Genomic DNA, 18980 nt, shown 5'->3' on the forward strand with positions numbered 1-18980 from the left:
GCTGGAGCCTATCCCAGCTGTCATAGGGCGAGAGGCGGGGTATACCCTGGACAGGTCGCCAGTCTGTCTATTATTATTATTATTATTATTATTATTATTATTATTATTATTATCATCTCTAGCTTCATCAGGACAGATTTTAGGTTGTTGAATAACTTTTGGAGGTCCACAGAGGAGGCTGAAAGCTCCAGAATTAGGAAATAAATTGTTTTTTATTTATTACATTTTTTGGTCATATTGACAAGTTTTCTTTACGTTTTTTTGACAAGCATTCTTCAAAAAATCCAACAACAGAGTTATTGTTTCCTAAATATTGTTTATTTTTATTTCATTTTGACTTTTTCGTTTTAGTTCAGTTTAGTTTCCAGGGAGAATTTACTCCTTTAGTTTTCATTATTTCAAAAATGTTTCGTTTTTAATAGTTTCGGTGTTATTAGTTAGTTTTAATCTTTATTAAGTACAGGCACTACAATAGAAACTCTGAACTTTCTAAAAGCAGTGACTCTCAGCAAACGCGTTTTCTCATCAGTTGTAATAAAATCTGATCTCAGATATTAAAAGCATATTTCCTCCGTATCGTTTTTGCATTTTGGTTTGCTTTCTAAGTTCACAAAATCGTTTCAGTTTTAATCTTTTAAAGTTTTATTTTTATATAACTAAAATGTTTTCACCAAACCTCATTCAAAAATCAGACACTTTTAGATTTTTTTTCTACTGTGTTCCGTCGTTTATTTGCTTTTCGGGGATCAGATGTCAGCACGAAGTTTTTTATCATGAAGCCTCTCACCCATCCAGCCAGTTATAGCCCAGCTCTGACGTCAGCTGCTGAGTCCTGAGTTGGTCCAATGAGAACCGTCCGGGACTCGGACTGGTCCAGGGTGCTTCTCCTCTCCTGCAGATCGAGGAGAGCACAGTAGAGAAAGGACTCCTTCAGCGGGATTCAGGAGCCTGCTCCGGGCCGGGTCGCTGTCAGCATGCGGAGCTGAGCAGGGATGGAGGCGCGGAGCTGCGGAGTCCGACACATGAACGCTCTGAGTCTGCTGCTGGTGTGCGTGTGCCCGCTGTGCTGCAGGGGCAGCTGGATGTAAGTATGTTACAAAATACACACACACACACACACACACACACACACAGCTCCAATGACAAACACACACACACACACACACGCACACTAGGTTTCAAACACACACACACACACACACACACACACACACACGCTAAATAAAAGCCCAAAAGTTTTCTTCAGCTGTCTCGTGTCAAAGCGCGCGCTGGCACGGAGCCGTCAGAGTCATGCGTGAAGACGTTTATGGAGATGAAGCTCCCGGAGGAGCACACGGAGCCAGCTGGCTGTGAGCTGCAGGGCAGCGGAGAACTTGAGTGCAGAGTCCGCCTGGAAAACAGCGAATTCACCGGCTCAGCCTACAGGAGCATTAACGGTGTTAATGAGCGCCTCTTCTTTCGTGCTCATTAAAAGCTTCTCGCGCTCACAGAAATGCTCGCAGACTCGGTGTGACCTCTCTGTGACCCTCACACACTCAGCTGATGAGGTTTGGATCTCGTTTTTGGCTGAAACGCGCGGATTTTCCACGGTAAAGTCCAAGAATCCGAATTTTGCGCGTGCACAGACCGTTTCTAATCCGCAGCAGCAGCGCACACGCGCAAGAGACCTGCTCTGCGCCAAGAGCCTGATAAAAGGCGCAGATGAGCGCCGAGCCGGGGGGGTTGGGCTCGGAAATCAGATGGGGGGCACACATACACAGCGACCACTTTCTCTAATATGTGTTTTATTTTAGTATAAATACAGCAAGCACACTCATATAAGCACACTCTCGAAGTTTCTTATCGATTTCGGCCCGAATAACGGAACATCTCAGGTACATCTCAGGTACATACAAGCGTTCATTTAGATGTTACGCTGTATGATAAGCAACCCCGCAGCCAGGAACGCTGCACAACGTGACGTCAGAGTTAGTGCTTCACTTCAGACCTGTGCAGGATGGACAGGTAATAAATGAATAAATCAGAGGTGTGCTGTCTGAACTTTTCCTTATTTTAAATAAAGTTTTGCTGATTTCTGTCGACAGGTGGCTCGGTGTGACGTCACCGGGGGTGGTGGAGAAGCTGGGGTGTTCCAACCTGTCTCTGAGCCCCCGGCAGCGCGAGCTGTGCAGCAGGAAGTCCATCCTGCTGCCGGGAGTCCGGGAGGGCGCGCGCCTCGGGGTGGCCGAGTGTCAGAGACAGTTCAGGCACGAGCGCTGGAACTGTTCCACCAATCAGGAGGTGCCCGTGTTCGGGCACGAGCTCACGAGCGGTGAGTAACATCCTCCCTCTGATTCACCTGGACGCGTGACTGCTCAGGTGAAGCAGGACCGTCATGGAGCAAATACAGGCTTCACTCATCGACAGAGATGGGCAGTTACGCGCGTTCCGATTACTTTTTTCAAGTAATGATTATAGTAAAGGATTACTATTGTAAAAATGCAATTAGATTAGTGTTACTTTCCCGTAAGAACGCTGTATTCAGTAGCGGTTTTTGATACGGGCGACACGGGCGGCATCGTGGTGGGGGGCGGCATCAGGGGCATCGGCAAAAAAAATAAAAATAAAAAATTGCTCGTACTCATGTTGCCCCGACATCAGCCAGCGCATATTGGGAATGGCATAGGCACCGATCGGTTTTCTCTTGCCCATTTGCTGGGAGTAAGGGCGCCCTCCGTTTGCGAGGTGCGCCTGCTGCTTGCGGCACAGGGAGGAGAGGGCGGGGCGGCGGGGATTCTCTGACTGGCTGGAGCGGCATCTAATAACCAACTCGCAAAATAAAACAAAATAAAAACAAAACAGCAAACACGAAAATGCCAGACATTATGATACAGACTTATAATTTGCACCGATGTTTTTCCTAGGTGCGCCTGCTCGCTGCTGAAGTCAAAGTAAACTTTATTGTCATCACCGCTACATACAGTCCAGTATATAGAGAGACGAGACGACGAGGCTCCAGTTACAGCAGTGCAAGTAAACAAACAATAAATATAAGAAGAGTAAGAAAATAAATATACACTTTAGGACCAAGGCTAAAGGGATCAATAACAATTTAAAATTTATAATTTACAGTTTGATGATTTAAAGTCTCACACACAAGCCATCGAAAGGGGAGGGGGGCCGGCTGCTTCCAAATAGAGCACATTTCATTCATAATGATGTAAATCCAAGCCCATTATGTATTCATGATTTGAATCCTGGGTTGTGCGAAATCCCAGAAATAAACCCTAGACAAAGTGAATCTGTGAACTAAGGTGTAGGTCTATTAGGTTATGTTGTGGCGATCCTCGAGTTGGGGGATTTGTGTTCATACTGGAGTGCAAAATTAAAACCAACGTAAGATGGACAAGAAAAGTTCAAAGTCATCAGGTGCTCAGTTTAGAAAAAATAGAGAAGAAGAGGAGGAGAAACGAGCAAAAGATCCAGGTAAGCAGATGTGTCATGTGTCAGTGTTCGCCCGGGGCGCCAAACAGGCTAGGACCGCCACTGGCTGTATTACTGGGTTACTAAACCCTGATTTTGTTTGTCAGTGTCTTATGACAGTGACGTACTAGCATGCGACGTCCGTGGCAGCAGCAGACGTGTGCAGATCAACAGTGCGGGAGAGAGTGCGACCGTGCGGTGTTTAAAGCTTGGAAGTACTTACGTTACTTTGAGTTTGATTCTGTAAGAAGTGTCTGCTGTACACTCTGTGTGTGAAAAAAACTTCTTTCTACAGCAAAAAATTAAACTTCAAATCATAGCAAGCACCTAGCACGCTGCCACAGGAATGTGAAATTCACAGAGAAATCCCCAGATCCTCCCCACTGACATGACCGCTGCAGCACTGGGCAAACCTGCGACAGCCCCACTCCTGCGAAACTGGTGAAAATAAGATTTAAGAGCGACAGGGCTAAGTGATGCTGAATCTTTGATTTTATTCATTTTTTGCTGTGTTTAACTTGCATTTATTTGAAAGAGTGATTGTAAACACAAAAAATATTTTATTTTATATGTTGGAATATGCAGATTGGTTTAAATCTGGTTTTCAAATCTGGTTTAAATGTAAAAAGAAATTCTTCCAGTCAGAGACAGTTGAATATAATTTAGTTTTTGCTTGATGAAATGTGCATAAAGTTAAAAGATTAAAACTAATAAAACAAGTTTTAAAAAGAGAATTTTCAATATTATATGATGGATTATGCAGAAAAAAATAGAATTAGGCTGAAAGGTCTATTGCTTTATTACATATTCAGGTTGTTTATCATGTTTTTAAAAAGTAACTAAGTAATAAAGTAACTAATTACTTTTGAAAATAAGTAATCACTAAAGTAAAGGGATTTGGAGAAATAAAGTGATTTGGAGAAGTAACTAATTACTGTTTTTAAGTAACTTGACCACCACTGCTCACTGAAACTTTATTTGTTCCAAAGCTCTCCAAAAGCAGCCACAGAATCCTAATGAACATGTACAGTGGCCGTTTTAGCTTGCTTCTGATTGGCTGAAATGAATCTGACTGAAATCATGCATTTTTTTCCACTCAGGCGTGTGTTAGCTCAGCTTCTCTGAGAATAGATTCGATTTTTGTATAATGTGCGCCAGGTGAGTTTAATTAGGGGACAAACTCCAGAGCCAATCAGTCGAGAGAAAGTAAAAGAGGAAACAAGATAAGTCTGGTTAGGTGAGGCAGAGTGAGGAAAAGGGTAAATAGAGTAAGAATTTTTACAACAACAAGGCATTCAGTAACACCATCAAGGGTCACAATGTGAGAGGTCAGAGGTCCCTGAGAGTAAAATCAGCTTTTACAGTCTGAGGAAAAACACTAGTTAACAAACTTATGTATATCTGTGATGGTCAGAGTGCACAGAAACCCATAATGTAGTCACATGACCTCATTTCATTCAATGACTTGTAAATTTAATTCATCACAGAGAGAAATTTTCTCCTTCAGTTTAATTTTCAGACTTCAAAGCAGAAAATTCAGGTTTCAGAAATCGTTTAAATCTTTTTCTGCAGTTCCTGTCTCTGCCTGTAGAGGGCAGCGCTCCCTTTAGTACCAATACCAGTCTTAGCGATAAATGATTTCTTCACTTCCTCAATGTGACCAGAATACTTCAGACAGCACGTCTGAATATGAGACTTTACAGAGACTACAGACTGTGAAACTCACAGAGACTGCACCTCAGTCTGAAAAACCCTCCATCCATATATCCACCCATTTTCTTCTGATGATGAAAATGTATGTGAAGTGATGATATGAAATTAAAAAAGCATAAATATTAAAACATTTACACAGACTTTAAATATTTTATTTTAATACACTTTTAAATATAAAATCTATTAATTATATATTAAATTATTAGATAGCCAGTGAATTTTAACTGACAGGACTTCGCCTGTCTGCTAACACTGACTGCTTTTAGTTTTGGACTGAAAGATAAAAACAGCTGGAGTGTGACCAGTACAGAGTGGTTCTGCCTTCATTTCTGAGGGATACTCTGAATCAGGTGAAGAACCAATGAGCGAAGAAGCATCTGAGACGATGAAAGTATACCTCATGAAACCTCCTGAAATAAGTGTCATGTCTGCCCATTCTGTCACTGCAGGAACCAAAGAGACAGCGTTCATCTATGCGGTGATGGCAGCAGGGCTCGTCCATGCCGTCACGCGCTCCTGCAGCCAGGGCAACATGACGGAGTGCGGCTGCGATGCTCGGCTGCGGGGCGGCGGCTCATCAGCAGAGGGCTGGCACTGGGGCGGCTGCTCAGATCACATCCAGTACGGGACGTGGTTCAGCCGCAAGTTCCTGGACCACACCGTGAAGAACATGTCGACGAGCCACAGCAGCTACACGCTGAGCACCATGAACCAGCACAACAGCGAGGCCGGGCGACAGGTGAACGTCGGCGACTCAAACTAAAGCTGAAAGTCTAAAGGTCCAAGGTGTGATTAACTTCCTGTTTGCGTCCTGCAGGCGATCAACAGGACGATGTCCACAGACTGTCGTTGTCACGGTGTTTCTGGCTCCTGCGCGGTGAAGACATGCTGGAGGACGATGGCGCCGTTTGAGCGGGTCGGGACGTATCTGAAGGACAGATACGAGCACAGCATGCAGGTGACGGAGCGATCCAAGAGGAAGATGAAGTGGAAGGACCAGCGGCGTCTCCATGTGGACAAACACCAGTTCATCTTCCTCAACAAGTCTCCAAACTACTGTCTGGAGGACAGGCGGCGGGGCATCGCGGGCACCAGAGGGCGCCGGTGCAACCGGACGTCCACGGGGCCGGACGGCTGCAACCTGCTGTGCTGCGGCAGAGGATACAACACACACGTGGTCAGACACGTCCAGCGCTGCGAGTGCAAGTTTGTGTGGTGCTGCTACGTCCACTGCAGGCGCTGCGAGAGCATGAACGACATGCACACCTGTAAGTAACACACCTGGAAACAGAAACACGTGGAACACGTAGCTCACCTTCATTCACCTCAGCATGATACCTGGTAACAGAAGAACACCTGGAATAAAAGAAGGATTTGTGGAAAGAGACAAATTGGACATCTGGATCTGAAAGAGTGTAAACATAGGAAGGACTGAACCTCTCAGGTGAAGACAGATCCTCCTTGGACCAATCTGATCAGGCGTAAATGAGGTCAGCAGTACTTGGTTCATTTACAGCAGCACATGGCACAGCTTCACCTTCTCTCTTGATAACATCACCATTAGAGTAAACCTGCAGAAGAGTCACAGAAGAAAAGGGTGAGCAGCTGCCTGAGGGCCGAGCAGTGAAGGTGAAGCCTTAAGTTTACCTGTCGATGTGGCGAGGAGCTCAGAGCGGAGCTGCTGCTCCATGTGGAAAGATCCAGGTGAGCCACGTGACAGCCTCCTGCATGCCTCCTGTGTGAGCTGTTTCATGTTCACCTGTGACCCAGCAGACCCAGGACAGGATTTTACTGCCTGAACGTTTAAATGTTTCAGACTGGACAGACTTCTCCAACGTGATGTTTCTGAAGCATTCAGAGTGCCACCAGGAGGAGGATCAGTGCTGCTGCACACTCAATCTGAAGATCTGAATGACTGAAGCACACCAGATGGACTCCTGATCAGTCTCACCAGTTCTGCAGCCCACAGACTGATTTCATATTTTAAAATAAAGATATTTATGTGTAAATAATTTTTAAAAGTTGATTATTTGGTATGGAATCATATTTTTGTAATATCTGTCCAAAAAGAATCAAACTGACATCAGAAGGTGAAATGACCCCGTAAATGTGGACGTGAAGAGTTCTTTGTTCAGTTTCTGTTGGCAAACTTTATTAACAAAAACATGAAAACAACAGAACAAAAAGCTGTGAGTCTGTTTAAAGGTTCCACACAAATACGGTTTATTATACTTTGACTAATAAAAAATAAAATGCCTGGTAGAGAAAATGTTAGAGGAGATTTGGTTCAGTTTGTCTTTAACAAACCATAAAACTCCTCACAGGATATTCCAGAAACATTCCCAAAAAGGCATCCTGAAAGAAGGAAACCTTGTGAATAATCCAGAAACAGGAAATACTACATTCCAGCTGGAAGTACAGCAGTATAGCTGTACAGGCAGCTGATGATGTAGAGTAAAAGTACTTCATTACATCTGATCACAGAAGGCCCTGCCTATTCTGCCTCCACCTCACCCGAGAAGAGTCTTCTTTTTGATTTTTTAATAAAAGAATGACTAAAAACACTTCACAGCTGTCTGATGTTAAAATCTGACTGTGTTGATGTCAGAGTGAGTCACTCTTAAATCAAAGACATCAGGAAGATGTAAATATAACAAAACATATAACACATATTAAACCTGCACAGCTTTGTTCACATGGATGTGTTTAAATAAAGTTAGGAGAAAGTATCCTGTCTGTCAGTCGGTGATGGACGCATCCATCACTTCTTTCATTTGACAGTTTAAACAGCAGGAACAAAAGAACAGCTGATGAAACATCAGACCGTAGAAACAATTTGAGAAGCATTCAAACTGATCTGAACTGTGCACAGCTCTCTGAGCTCTGCAGCAGCTCGATTCTTTTCTGTTTCAGCCGTTCAGTTGCAAATTTGCTGCTGTGCTTGGATCTTTGTCCTGTTGATGACCCAGGTTGGTCCCAACTTTATCTGTGGGACAGATGGCCTCCCACTGAAGAACCACAAAAGAAGTTCAAGGTGCACTTAGATCATCATCCCTTCTCCACCGTGCTGACACTTGATCCAAGCTGTTTGCTGTGCATGATGGACAAACATCTACATTTGGTCTCATCTGTCAAAGGATGTTGTTCCTGAAGTCTTTGTTCAGATGCAGCTTTACAAACCCGATCCCTGCTGTTATGTCCTCTTACTGAGAAGAGGCTTTCTCCTCCAGCCCCTCTGAACAGCCATTCCTGTTCTGCCTTTTTCTAACCATGCTGTCATGAACTCTAACCTTTAACCTGCTAACTGAAGCCTGTAGAGTCTGAGATGTAGCTCTTGGAATTTAGTTTTTTATTTTTTTGATCAGTCTAACCCTGTAAATAATTTACTGTAACATAAACGCCTGAATGGACCACACCTTCAAACTGCTAAAACGTGTCCTTTGGTAGAGGAGCTCAGACCGACGATGACGATCAGTTAATCAGTGCATTGATCATCAGCACCTGGATGCAGTAAGGCTGGACTCTGCAACAGACAGACACCACAGTGCCCTGAGTTTTAGGATCTGTGCATTCCCAGAGTGTAAATTAGGGGTGTAAATGAGGGGTGTAACATCTGTAACATCAAAAAAATGATCGTCCTGCTCAGCTGATCTCTGAGCTCAGTGAACTTTCTCCCGACCAATTTCAGTTCTGACTGAATCCAACATGGTCGAACATGTTCGAGTAGCACAGCAAGGACTGATCGTGTGTACCTCAGATAAACTATTTAAACTTTGTACTTATTCATTATTCTTATATTCAGGCCTTCAAACCTTCAGGCATAGTTGCAGGGTTCAGGTTTGGGTTGAGGCCGCGGTCTCGTTGCATGTTGCTGAGTCAGAGAGGGTCCTCACAAAGACAGGAGTGTGTGTTATCAGCAGTGTGTGATGATGAGGCAGAAAGATTTGGGGGAAAAGTGAAAACATGTTCTTATTTACACTCCAGGATTTCCTGCCATTCTTACTGCACATCACTGAACAGGGTATGCCAGGCACAGATCCAGGGGCCCACAGGGTCACACCCAGGCTCCTGTGTGTGATCATCTGCTGCCCTCAGCTTCTCCTCAGAAATCAAACATCTGCATTCCTGCGTGTTCACATTCACACATTCATACACACAGAAACTTTATAGCGAGCACGTCGACCACGGCACTGCCATCGGTGTGAGGTCAACGCAGGACTGAAGATTATGGCAACCTGAGACCAACTGAACTGTGTGTGTGTGTGTGTGCGCCGGTGTGTTTGTGTGTGAGTGTGTTTCTGTATATGTGTGTGTCTATGTGGGAGTGTATCTGTGTGTCTCTGTGTATGTGTGTGTGTGTCTCTGTTTTTAAGGTCTGAAACACAGACACACAGAGTGTGTTGATTTTGTGTGTGTGTGTGTGTGTGTGTGTGTGTGTGTGTGTGCATGTATGGGTCAGTGTGTACCTCAGACTCGGCAGTTTCCTTTGAGTTTGGTTTTTCAGGAAACACATGAGGGATGATAAAGGAGGAGGAGGCGGCTCAGAGGCGCAGGAGCTGAAAAGAGTTGGTGGGGATAAGTTGGAGGGCAGAAGAGATGGAGGTCCTGCAGAGCGTCCGGCTGCTGTGTGTCTCTCTGATGATGATGATGAGTGAGCTGAAGATGTCAGCTGCTGCACAGGTAAGCTCGTCCGCCTGTTTTTATTCATGGAGTTCGTTCAGCTTCAAACTCTAAAACTGAACTCGGCGGTTCAGATGTAAAAATCTACATGAGCTTCAGGATGTAAAAGTTTGGACGCTGGTTGTCGTGCGTCAGCGTCTCTGTGAAACTTTGAGTAGATGAATCTGAGAGCTCTTCCTCACATCAGCTCAGAAAGAGCTATGTTTATTTTAGTTGTGCTGTCCTGTTTGAAGCTTCATCTGTGATAACTTCTGGTTTTCTGATGTCTTACATAGCGATGTGTTCTCTGACTGAAATATTATGAGCTGCAGACTGAAGCACTGCTCACATCATTTGCTCTGATGTTCACTTTCTGGGGAGGGGGGGTCACCTGAGAGTGTGGACGCAGTGGGAATAGCCCCAACCCTCATTCAAGAAGCTTTACATTCACATAAACAATGTGAGAAATAACTAGTGTGGGGTACTCAAGCAGAATGTTGCCATGGTTACAGGCAGTACTGTGTAGTATTATGTGCTCTGTATAAACAGATCTTCTGTCTGATCTGTGCTGGTGCAGCCAACAGCTGGAGTATGAGGTACCTGCAGCAGCCTGCTCAGGTCTGCAGAGCTGCAAACAAAGAAACACAGCAGAGACTGCAGGAAGAAGCCGCACATGCCAAAGACTAAAGCTCCACCCACACAGGAATAGCTGTGCAGCAATGCAATGACTGTTGAACTTCAGTGAAGTTGGCGACTTATAGAGACGACACAGAGCGGATCGATTAGTGGAAGCCGCGTGTTTAGATAAGCTGATACTGGAAACTGAGCGGGAATCACATCAGAGGTTATCTCAACAGCCAGAGCCCGCTGACAAGCAACTGTCACCGAGCAAAGGCAAAAAAGAGCCAGTTTATCTGTCAGCAGCTGATTCCCATCTGAACCTGCAGGCTGTAACAGGAAGTCATCATCGGCCCAGGAACTCCGTGTCCTGTTTGCCTCCTTTGACCGTTTCCTGGGTGGAGCTGATGGAGCAGATAACCACAGCTGCTATTACTGTTATTGCACTTACTTCCTGTTCCAGTCGAGCCACCAGCAGCAGTCTTTGGTTTTCAGGTCCAGAGGAGGAGGTTTAATAGTTTTACAAAGTGATGAGTTGAACTTTTCCACACTGCTACCTTCTAGTTTACCTGCACACTGACAGTGTGTGGAGCACTGAGCTCCTGATTGGTTGGAAATCGTCCTGCTAAGAGCTGCAGCCACACACTGCCAGCACACCCATATGGAAAAGAATTAGTAAAAACTTATATGTGATTACTCATGAAAGTGGCCACTTTCATGAGTAAATCATATAAGGCTTACATGATTTACTCATGAAAGTGGCCACTTTCTCATTACTTTCATATATTGTTTTAGTAAGTATCCAAAACATACAAGTTTCATTATATAATTTTTCAAGGGATCTTATATCTGTTTTCACTCTTATATGCTTTTCATACAAGTTTCACACAAGACAGATACAAACTTTATAAGATTTATATATATCTTTTCCATATGGGCAGTTTCACTCACACAATGTAGACATTGATGAAAGACACTTTTCTTTTCTTTTTTTTTCAGAACTTTTGCTCCAACTCGACAGTGCTCCACACTCGCACGATGTGCCACTCCTGCACCATCAGCCAGCTGATCCCGTGCCCATCAGGATTCAAACCCACGCCCAGATCCAACGCCCAGGACTGCAAGTGAGCACCACATGGCACAGGTCCACTCAAAGTCCTCATTGTGGTTCAACTGATGGTTGAAACAATAAACTGTGATTAGCTTCTTTGCACAAATTCAAATATCTCCACAATTTCACATCAAACATCACAACTCACACAAGAAACTTTAAAAGATCTCCACATCACCTCTTTAATAATTTTCTATTGAATTTACAGTTAACAGTTCTGCTGTCGAGTCAGGGTTCAAAACAGTCCTTCTGCGTATCACACTGAGCCACAGAGCAGCCTCTCCGTCTCAATCAGGCTATATAAGGACCCCTCCCCTCCCTCACCCACCTCCACCTCTAAGAGGAGAGAGCCTTGCTGTCCTGGATCCCAACATCAGCAGCCACTTTACCTCCAGTCTGTCTGTCTGTTCTGCAGGTACTACATCAACACTCCCAGCATGAAGCTGCCCCTCAGTGGCTGCTCCTTCGAGTGCTACAAGGAGGTGGAAATAAAGAGCTGCTGTCCAGGTTACTGGGGCCCCGACTGCATCGGTCAGTACCGACACACCAGCTCGTCCTCAAAAAGCCAAAAAGCTTTTATTTAATCATTATGTTATATTCAAAAGAGGCTGTATGAATGTGTGAGAAGCATGCTGTATAAAGTGATTTGAGCGCTCATAGTAGAAAGGTGCTGTACAAGAATCAGTCCGTTTACCACATATAATATTAAAAGGCTGCAAAATAACCGGCCTAACATTTGTAGTCGGGAGTATTGTATTAAAGAATGGAAAAATGATCCTGTTACCACAGGTGTGTAAAGTCCAGCACCGCAACGCAGTCTGCCTTTACAAACATGTGAGAGAGAGCAGGTGTGGATGCTGCTGTGAGGCAGGCTGCGAACTTTCTTCCCTCTTAGATTCCACCGTCAGCTTTCAGGCGCCTCAGCAGCTCAGACAAGAAGTAAAAGAGCATGTGAAGTTACAGAGCGGTGCCATCGAGTGCGTAAAAGTTGGCAGTGTAAAAGTCCTGCTGACTCAGGAGCTGCTGAGCTTCAAACCTCCTCCAGCGTTAACATCAGCACAGAGACTTCACAGCCGAGCAGCTTCTGTAAGGGTGATGTGAGGGTGGACGGGCGCTTTGGTCCATGTGCTACATTTAATTCAATATGTTTAAATTTAAAGAAGTTTAAAGTGTAAATTTGTGACTGTGATAATTTTTGTATTCAGTCATTGGTCATAGCATGCTAGCAGCAGCACACTCGGTCTGTCCAGACATTCACTACAAGACTTCTCGGGGGTCTGAGCTCTGGCTTCCAGGTGACTCGTGTCACATTTTCAGTTCTGCAGGAACCAGATCGTCCTGCAGGAACCAGAAACTTCCTCCCCATTTCCTCTGGTCAGACGCTGTCAGCAGGACTGGAATCTGCTTACTCAGTGGACACCCCCCCCCCCCTCCATGCGTCTCATGCCTGCTTTATCTGTTCAAAGCAGAAAAATAATGCTCAGTTTTTTCTGCTCCTGAGAGCTGACACACCTGAACCTGGGGTCTTCTAGGACTTTGCCTGTCCTCCATCCACCCCCAGCTCCACCTTAACTGAAGACTCTGCCACTAGAAACACAAAAAAGAAAAAAAAAATCACTGAAACTCTTGCAAAGTTTTCACAGAAAACCCCAAAGCAATCCTCCAACAAGTGGAGGAAGTCTTTGTTACGTAAAAGTACCTTTAAAAGTAAAAGTCCTGATACTCATGTAACAGTATGAGTAATATCATAAAAAATACTTCATTAAATCATCTTCATAGTTTTTTTTTAAAACTATGTTCACTTTCAAATGTTTGGTATCAAACAGAAGTTATTTTCATTATGAACTGTTGATCATTTCTCCGGTCCGGCTCCGACCTTCTGGTCCTAAGTGACGCTGCCATGAACTGACTCAGCATCAAAGTAATGATAAAATAATACAGGCACATGTTCAAATACTTAAAAATATAAGAAGGATTTCTTCATAACTTTCAAAGAGGAAAAAAAACACCCAGGAATGAACTATCCTGGTATCCGTGCTTCCTGCGATGCTATCCTGTGATGCTGTGGTGGTTATTTGTTCTGTGAGCGGAAGAGGGGAAGGGAAACAGATGATGGTGATGTGATGACATGAAGGATGTCGGGAAGTGTGTGTGTGTGTGGGGGGGGTGGGGGGGGTCTGTTTCCTCATAGAAAACACAACAGCAGCGCTCCACAATCATGCAGCGTCAGCTTCCTGTTCACACCATGTGCCCGTTCTCTTTCAGAGTGTCCTGACCAGGCCGCCAGACCCTGCAGCGGCAGAGGCGTCTGCTCCGCTGGACTGGGAGGGAATGGGACCTGCAGCTGCCAGGTGACCTCACACACCTGTTCTCACCTTACACACCTGCTCTAACTGTACATCACACACCTGCTCTCATAGAATAGATCTTTATTTTCGCTGTTACAAGAACAATGAAAGACAGGGTCACCTCACACACCTGCTCTCACATCACGTCACACACCTGGTGACAGAAATCAGCTGATATGCAGGTAAATTGGAGTGAGAGTGAGAAAGCAAAGCTGATTGGAACACAGACAAACCAAAAAATAAAACAAACCACAATAACGTGAAAGCAGACTGACACAATCACTGTAATCTGCAGTCTTCACGTGTGTTTGTGTCCATATAAATGTATATTTAGGACGTAATCATATATCTGGGTTTATTGTCATAAAGAAGGCATAATATTAGAACCTTGAACAACACTCACTGTCCACAGAACCAACAGTAAATGACCTCAGAGTTTCTAGATTCTAGAGCCCTTTAGAACCTTAGATCTCAGACTGTTACAGGAACCCAAGAACCCTGTGAATAATCAAACCCCATAAATGTGTGTGTTGCATCGGTGGTTGGCTGAAAGGTTTAAATAATTAATGACCGTAAAAGCAGAACCCCTCCACCTTTGAAAAATACACCGGTATACAGGTTCCTGTAACAGGACCCAGCAGCAAACTGTTTGCATTACAAATCTGTCTCTCTACAGGCCAGAGGCATGGCTCTCTCAAAGTTTACCCATGATGTCACATCCTGTTTATCATTGTTTTTAATTGTGTGTGTGTCCAGGAGGGCTTTGCAGGAACTGCCTGTGAGGACTGTGCACCTGGACGGTACAGCCCCACCTGCAGCTCAGGTAACGTCATCTCCAGCTGTGACAGATGCACTGAGTTCTCAGGAACCTCTGACCCACCGTAATTCTGTTTACACTGTTTGCAGTCTGCTCCTGTGTCCACGGCCTCTGTGCTTCTGGAATAGTGGGCGACGGCCGATGCACCTGTTTCTCTGGATACACGGGTCCCAACTGTGACCAAGGTCAGTCCTCCTGCTGGTACCTTTACAGTCACAGGTAACTCCACTTGCAGCAGGTGTCCTGCTGTGTTGTCTGGTCGTTCTCCTGATTTGGTAACATGTCAGCTTATCTTTTCCTGTTTCCTGTTACCTATACAGTTTCTGCATTTGCCTGCACCCTGTCACCTGTGCTAACACCTGTATTGTGTTTCAGAATTACCAGAGTGTGCAGCTCTCAGCTGTCAGCAGAACTCTCGCTGTATTGAAGAAGCTCTGACGGGGCAGTTAGTGTGCCAGTGTCTACCCGGCTACCAGAGAGCAGGAGCCAAGTGTTTATGTGAGCTTATATGTACCCCCTTGGTGCTCTCTCTCTCTCTCTCACCCCAAGTTCTCGCTTTCTCTCTCTCTTTCTCTCTGTCTCTCTCTCACACCTCTAGTTCTCTCTCCCGCCTGTGGTCAGTGTAAACGTCACAGTCTTTGAGTCTCTGTGTGCTCCAGCTTTGTCTTTCTCACTTTGTCACTTTGTCTTTCTCAGCCATAAATCCGTGTCTGCAGCGGGTGTGTCACGCTCAGGCCTCCTGTGTCCACACTGGACCAAACCAGCACCTGTGTACCTGCAATGAGGGCTACAGCGGGGACGGGCGGGTCTGCATGGCCATTGACCCGTGTCAGACCGATCGTGGCGGCTGCTCCGCTGAGTCTGCCCGCTGTGTGTACGATGGACCGGGCAGGGTAAAACATTTTGGCTGACCTTTCACATCATGTGTGTAACGAGCTGTGGCCCGCAGGGGGCAGCGGCTTGCTGTCAGATGACCTTGTCAGTGACCTCTGAATCCGCTGTGCTGTGCTCTGTGCTCTGTTCAGTCCCACTGTGAGTGCCTCTCTGGGTTTGACACTCTGTCGGGCAGTGGCTGCAGCCTAAAGAACTCCTGCACACCTGATTCCTGCCACCGGAATGCCAACTGCAGCACCGTGGGACCTGGACAAGTTGAGTCAGTCACTTTACTTTACTGAATGTCTGCATGGACCAATACCTGAATCTGCAGGCAGCAAGTAGCAGAGCTGCAGAACTGAGCCGTCACTTGCTGCTCTGTCCCTCAGGTGCGCCTGTCTCCAGGGCTACATTGGTAATGGTAAAGTCTGCATTGGGAACATCATGGAGCGTCTGAATGACCTGAACACAGAACCAGGAGGCCAGTGGACGGGTCAGCTGAGCAATGCCATCACTCTGTTTGGTATGTGGATTCAGTTTGAGGTGATTTGGTCCATAAAAAGCAGAAAACTTTCACTTCCTCAGCTTTAGCTCTCTGTGCAGGGACACATGTAAGCTTTTCCCTCTGGCCTACGGTGTTCTGGTGTGACCTGCCCAGTGATAGATACATTAAATAAAACTCAGTAAATAAAATAGCATTCATAAAAATTAAACTGATACAGAAAAATTATTTCAAGTTTCTCCTTTAAGCACTTTTATTTACCACATCCAGGACTTTTTTTTATAAGTGAGTTTTAAAATGTTTAATCTGGGTTCTGCACGGTCGCCCCTAAAGTAGCCTTCCTGTTCGATCCTGCTGTTTATTCTCCAGAACACACGACATAACCGACGTATCCCATGGTAAAACATAGGAGCGATGCTCAATTACTGCTCCGCTTTATTGGCAATGACAAGTCCTCAGCTGATGCACACCTTGTTTTTTGGAGGTATTCAGATGCGATCTGTGTAGTGAGACATTTTACAGATGGTCAATGAAGTCGTCTCACATGAAAAGAACTAATGTTAATGATTGTGTTTGTGTGTGTTTTGCAGGATCTTTGTCGTGGCCGCTGCAGAATTTGGGTCCGTTCACCGTTTTCATCCCGATAAATAAAGGCTTCAAGGGAACGCCGGTACGAATCCCTTCAAATAAACTGATCCACTTTTATCAGCAGCTAGTTTTAGCTTCCTTTTAACTTTAGAGCCACTTTTATGTTTCTTTCACAACCTGGCTTTGTTTTGGGAGCTCATCGTTCTTTGAGCTCCAGAGGAAAAAACACAATTCAATCAAAACGGGTTCAGTCAGGATTCAAACATCTGCCTTTACTCCTCTTACTAGGTGAGGACTCTGATAGCGGACAGGTCAAAAGCTACATACCTGTGTAAGATGCATCTGGTCGCTGGGATGATGCAGTTTGACACACTGAAGAAAACTGATGTCTTCTACACACTGACGGGAAAATCAGCAGAGACGGACACATCAGAGGGGGTGAGAGGCTTCATCACCAGCAGATTGATAAAACATGAAGTGTAAACATGTCAGGGCACGAAGCAAAAAAATTAGGAAATATAAAAAAGATTTGAAACAATTTGAGGAAAGTGAGTGATGACTTGTTTTTTCACATAAGAAACAAACCAACCCAAAGCAAGATGCTAACCCAGAACCCGAACTAGAACCTGACCGAGACCCAAACTCAGACCCTTTCCCTAAGCAATTAAATAAATAACTTGACTGAATCCTGTTTTTAAACCCTTGGAAACACAATAAAGATGACAATAAATAGAGCATTCACAGACTTGGCTTGCATCTGTTTATTGTAAGAATGAATTAAGATTTATAATCAAATAAGTGATGCACACAGTGGACACCAAGTCCAGTCTTAAGTACTTCAGAGACTTTTGATGCTCACCTGCAACATGTGAAACTGTTACGGTCTTCACACTTCCAAATGTTAAAGTGGTAAGCCTCCAATGGCTTTGATAGAATTTTGTATTGTCAGATCTTCCTCTGGTTTCATTCCAGGACGCTCAAACCAAAATCCGTATCCATGGCGGCAGGAAGAAAGGTGTAATCATCCAGTCTAATGTTGTTGCATCTAATGGGATCATCCATATCATCAATAGGCTGATGGAAAGCGTGCCTCCCATCGTAGAAAGCAACACTGAGGTGGCAAGACTGAAAGATTTTAGTTTGGGTGTAAATGTGCTCAGCAAAGATAAACCTGTTCATTATGTCTCCATTCATCTCATTACATGAACACTTTGTTGTTCCACAGGAGAACCTGATGAAGATCGTTTCTGACTACGGCAAGTTTCAGACTTTCACCAGTTTATTACAGGTATAGACTTCTTTTCTTCAATACCAGGAACATCAGGCCATGAATACATGCAGACGCCAACTTTTTTATTCTCAGTTTAGAAGTTAATCACATCCTGTAACTTCCTGTATTGAGTCAATAACAAGCTGAACGCTGGAAGACATTTGATTACATGTCCCAATGTCCCAGTCACATTCCTGCCCACCAGAGGATGGGATCATTACATTATTACACTGGATCAGGGCTTTGTGTCAACACTGACACAGAAGATGTTTGGAGTGTGATATTTCTATGATCAGTTTTAGGTTCTGAACACAGATTAAATAGGAAATATTGCACTGATTTGTGGTCCTGCAGGATTAGACGTCCCTGATGTTCATGTTGCAGGAAGAAATGTGTAAATATTAGCAGAGTCAGGACCGAGAGTCGCCTGAATCCCACCTCAAACACGGTGCATGAGCATTTATCTTAGTAACACATTCAGGTGAATGAGGACCTGGTTCTTAAGTTTCTGAATTGTAAATTGATCAAATTGGACAATTTGTGCTCACTGCAGAAAACTCCTCTGGCATCTTTGCTGGACCAGCCGGGACCAATCACTGTGCTTGCACCCACCACTGCAGCATTTGATGCAATGATAGAAGAACACCTGAAGTATCTCATGAGCCCTGACGTAAGGATGGACACAAAAACGGACAAATTTGTAGTCTGTCAGTGAGTGATCATTTCCTCCATGAATAATTCACCAGACGATTGGTTCTGAATCCTCAGGGTCACAGCAAACTGCTGGAGTTTCTCAGGAACCACATTATCCCGGCCACCTCGGTGAGAGCGACAGTCCGCTGACTCGTTAATAATTCACGTTTGTTCCCTCTGACAGTTTTTTTTTATCCCCCTGTTATGCAGCTGGAGATCTACAATGCTGTGTCAACCCCAAGATACGTGACAATGGCCAATCAGGTTCTGACAATCACCGTGATGGAAAATGTAAGTGTGGATTTCCACAATCCCCAACATCACCC

General features: G+C 44.7%; 2 protein-coding genes across 3 annotated transcripts in view; both read left to right on the forward strand.

Annotated features, from left to right (window-relative positions):
• Positions 1–874: 874 nt before the first annotated feature.
• On the forward strand, positions 875–7688 carry wnt16 (wingless-type MMTV integration site family, member 16). Its single transcript, XM_084911018.1, has 4 exons — positions 875–1084; positions 2085–2311; positions 5625–5914; positions 5993–7688. Exons 1-4 carry the CDS (start codon positions 993–995, stop codon positions 6449–6451), a joined length of 1068 nt encoding a protein of 355 aa, XP_084767144.1. The 5' UTR covers positions 875–992; the 3' UTR covers positions 6452–7688.
• Positions 7689–9713: 2025 nt separating this feature from the next.
• stab2 (stabilin 2) overlaps positions 9714–18980 on the forward strand; it is a 34249-nt gene continuing 24982 nt past the window's right edge. The window contains exons 1-17 of one of the 2 annotated variants that reach the window (XM_084909409.1): positions 9714–9855; positions 11452–11576; positions 11979–12094; positions 13829–13914; positions 14668–14734; positions 14818–14913; positions 15104–15226; positions 15425–15621; positions 15754–15881; positions 15991–16124; positions 16694–16773; positions 16980–17129; positions 17664–17807; positions 17917–17979; positions 18515–18631; positions 18730–18783; positions 18865–18945. In XM_084909409.1, the coding sequence (XP_084765535.1) occupies positions 9772–9855; positions 11452–11576; positions 11979–12094; positions 13829–13914; positions 14668–14734; positions 14818–14913; positions 15104–15226; positions 15425–15621; positions 15754–15881; positions 15991–16124; positions 16694–16773; positions 16980–17129; positions 17664–17807; positions 17917–17979; positions 18515–18631; positions 18730–18783; positions 18865–18945 (1845 nt within the window). In that variant the 5' untranslated portion in view covers positions 9714–9771. Of the gene's footprint in view, positions 9856–11451; positions 11577–11978; positions 12095–13828; positions 13915–14667; positions 14735–14817; positions 14914–15103; positions 15227–15424; positions 15622–15753; positions 15882–15990; positions 16125–16693; positions 16774–16979; positions 17130–17663; positions 17808–17916; positions 17980–18514; positions 18632–18729; positions 18784–18864; positions 18946–18980 lie in introns of those variants that run through there. The other variant, XM_084909410.1, reaches the window with a different exon arrangement.

This window comes from Perissodus microlepis, chromosome 17, assembly GCF_051167445.1.
Source record: "Perissodus microlepis isolate ML-2025 ecotype Zambia chromosome 17, ASM5116744v1, whole genome shotgun sequence".
Taxonomy (NCBI): domain Eukaryota; kingdom Metazoa; phylum Chordata; class Actinopteri; order Cichliformes; family Cichlidae; genus Perissodus; species Perissodus microlepis.

Bases quoted from the DNA above. Each gene is read 5' to 3' on its own strand.
- wnt16 (XM_084911018.1), top strand. From the start codon at position 993: ATGGAGGCGCGGAGCTGCGGAGTCCGACACATGAACGCTCTGAGTCTG. The intron at 2,312-5,624 runs GTGAGTAACATC...CTGTCACTGCAG, and splicing joins CGGGCACGAGCTCACGAGCG to GAACCAAAGAGACAGCGTTC. The intron at 5,915-5,992 runs GTGAACGTCGGC...TGCGTCCTGCAG, and splicing joins ACAGCGAGGCCGGGCGACAG to GCGATCAACAGGACGATGTC.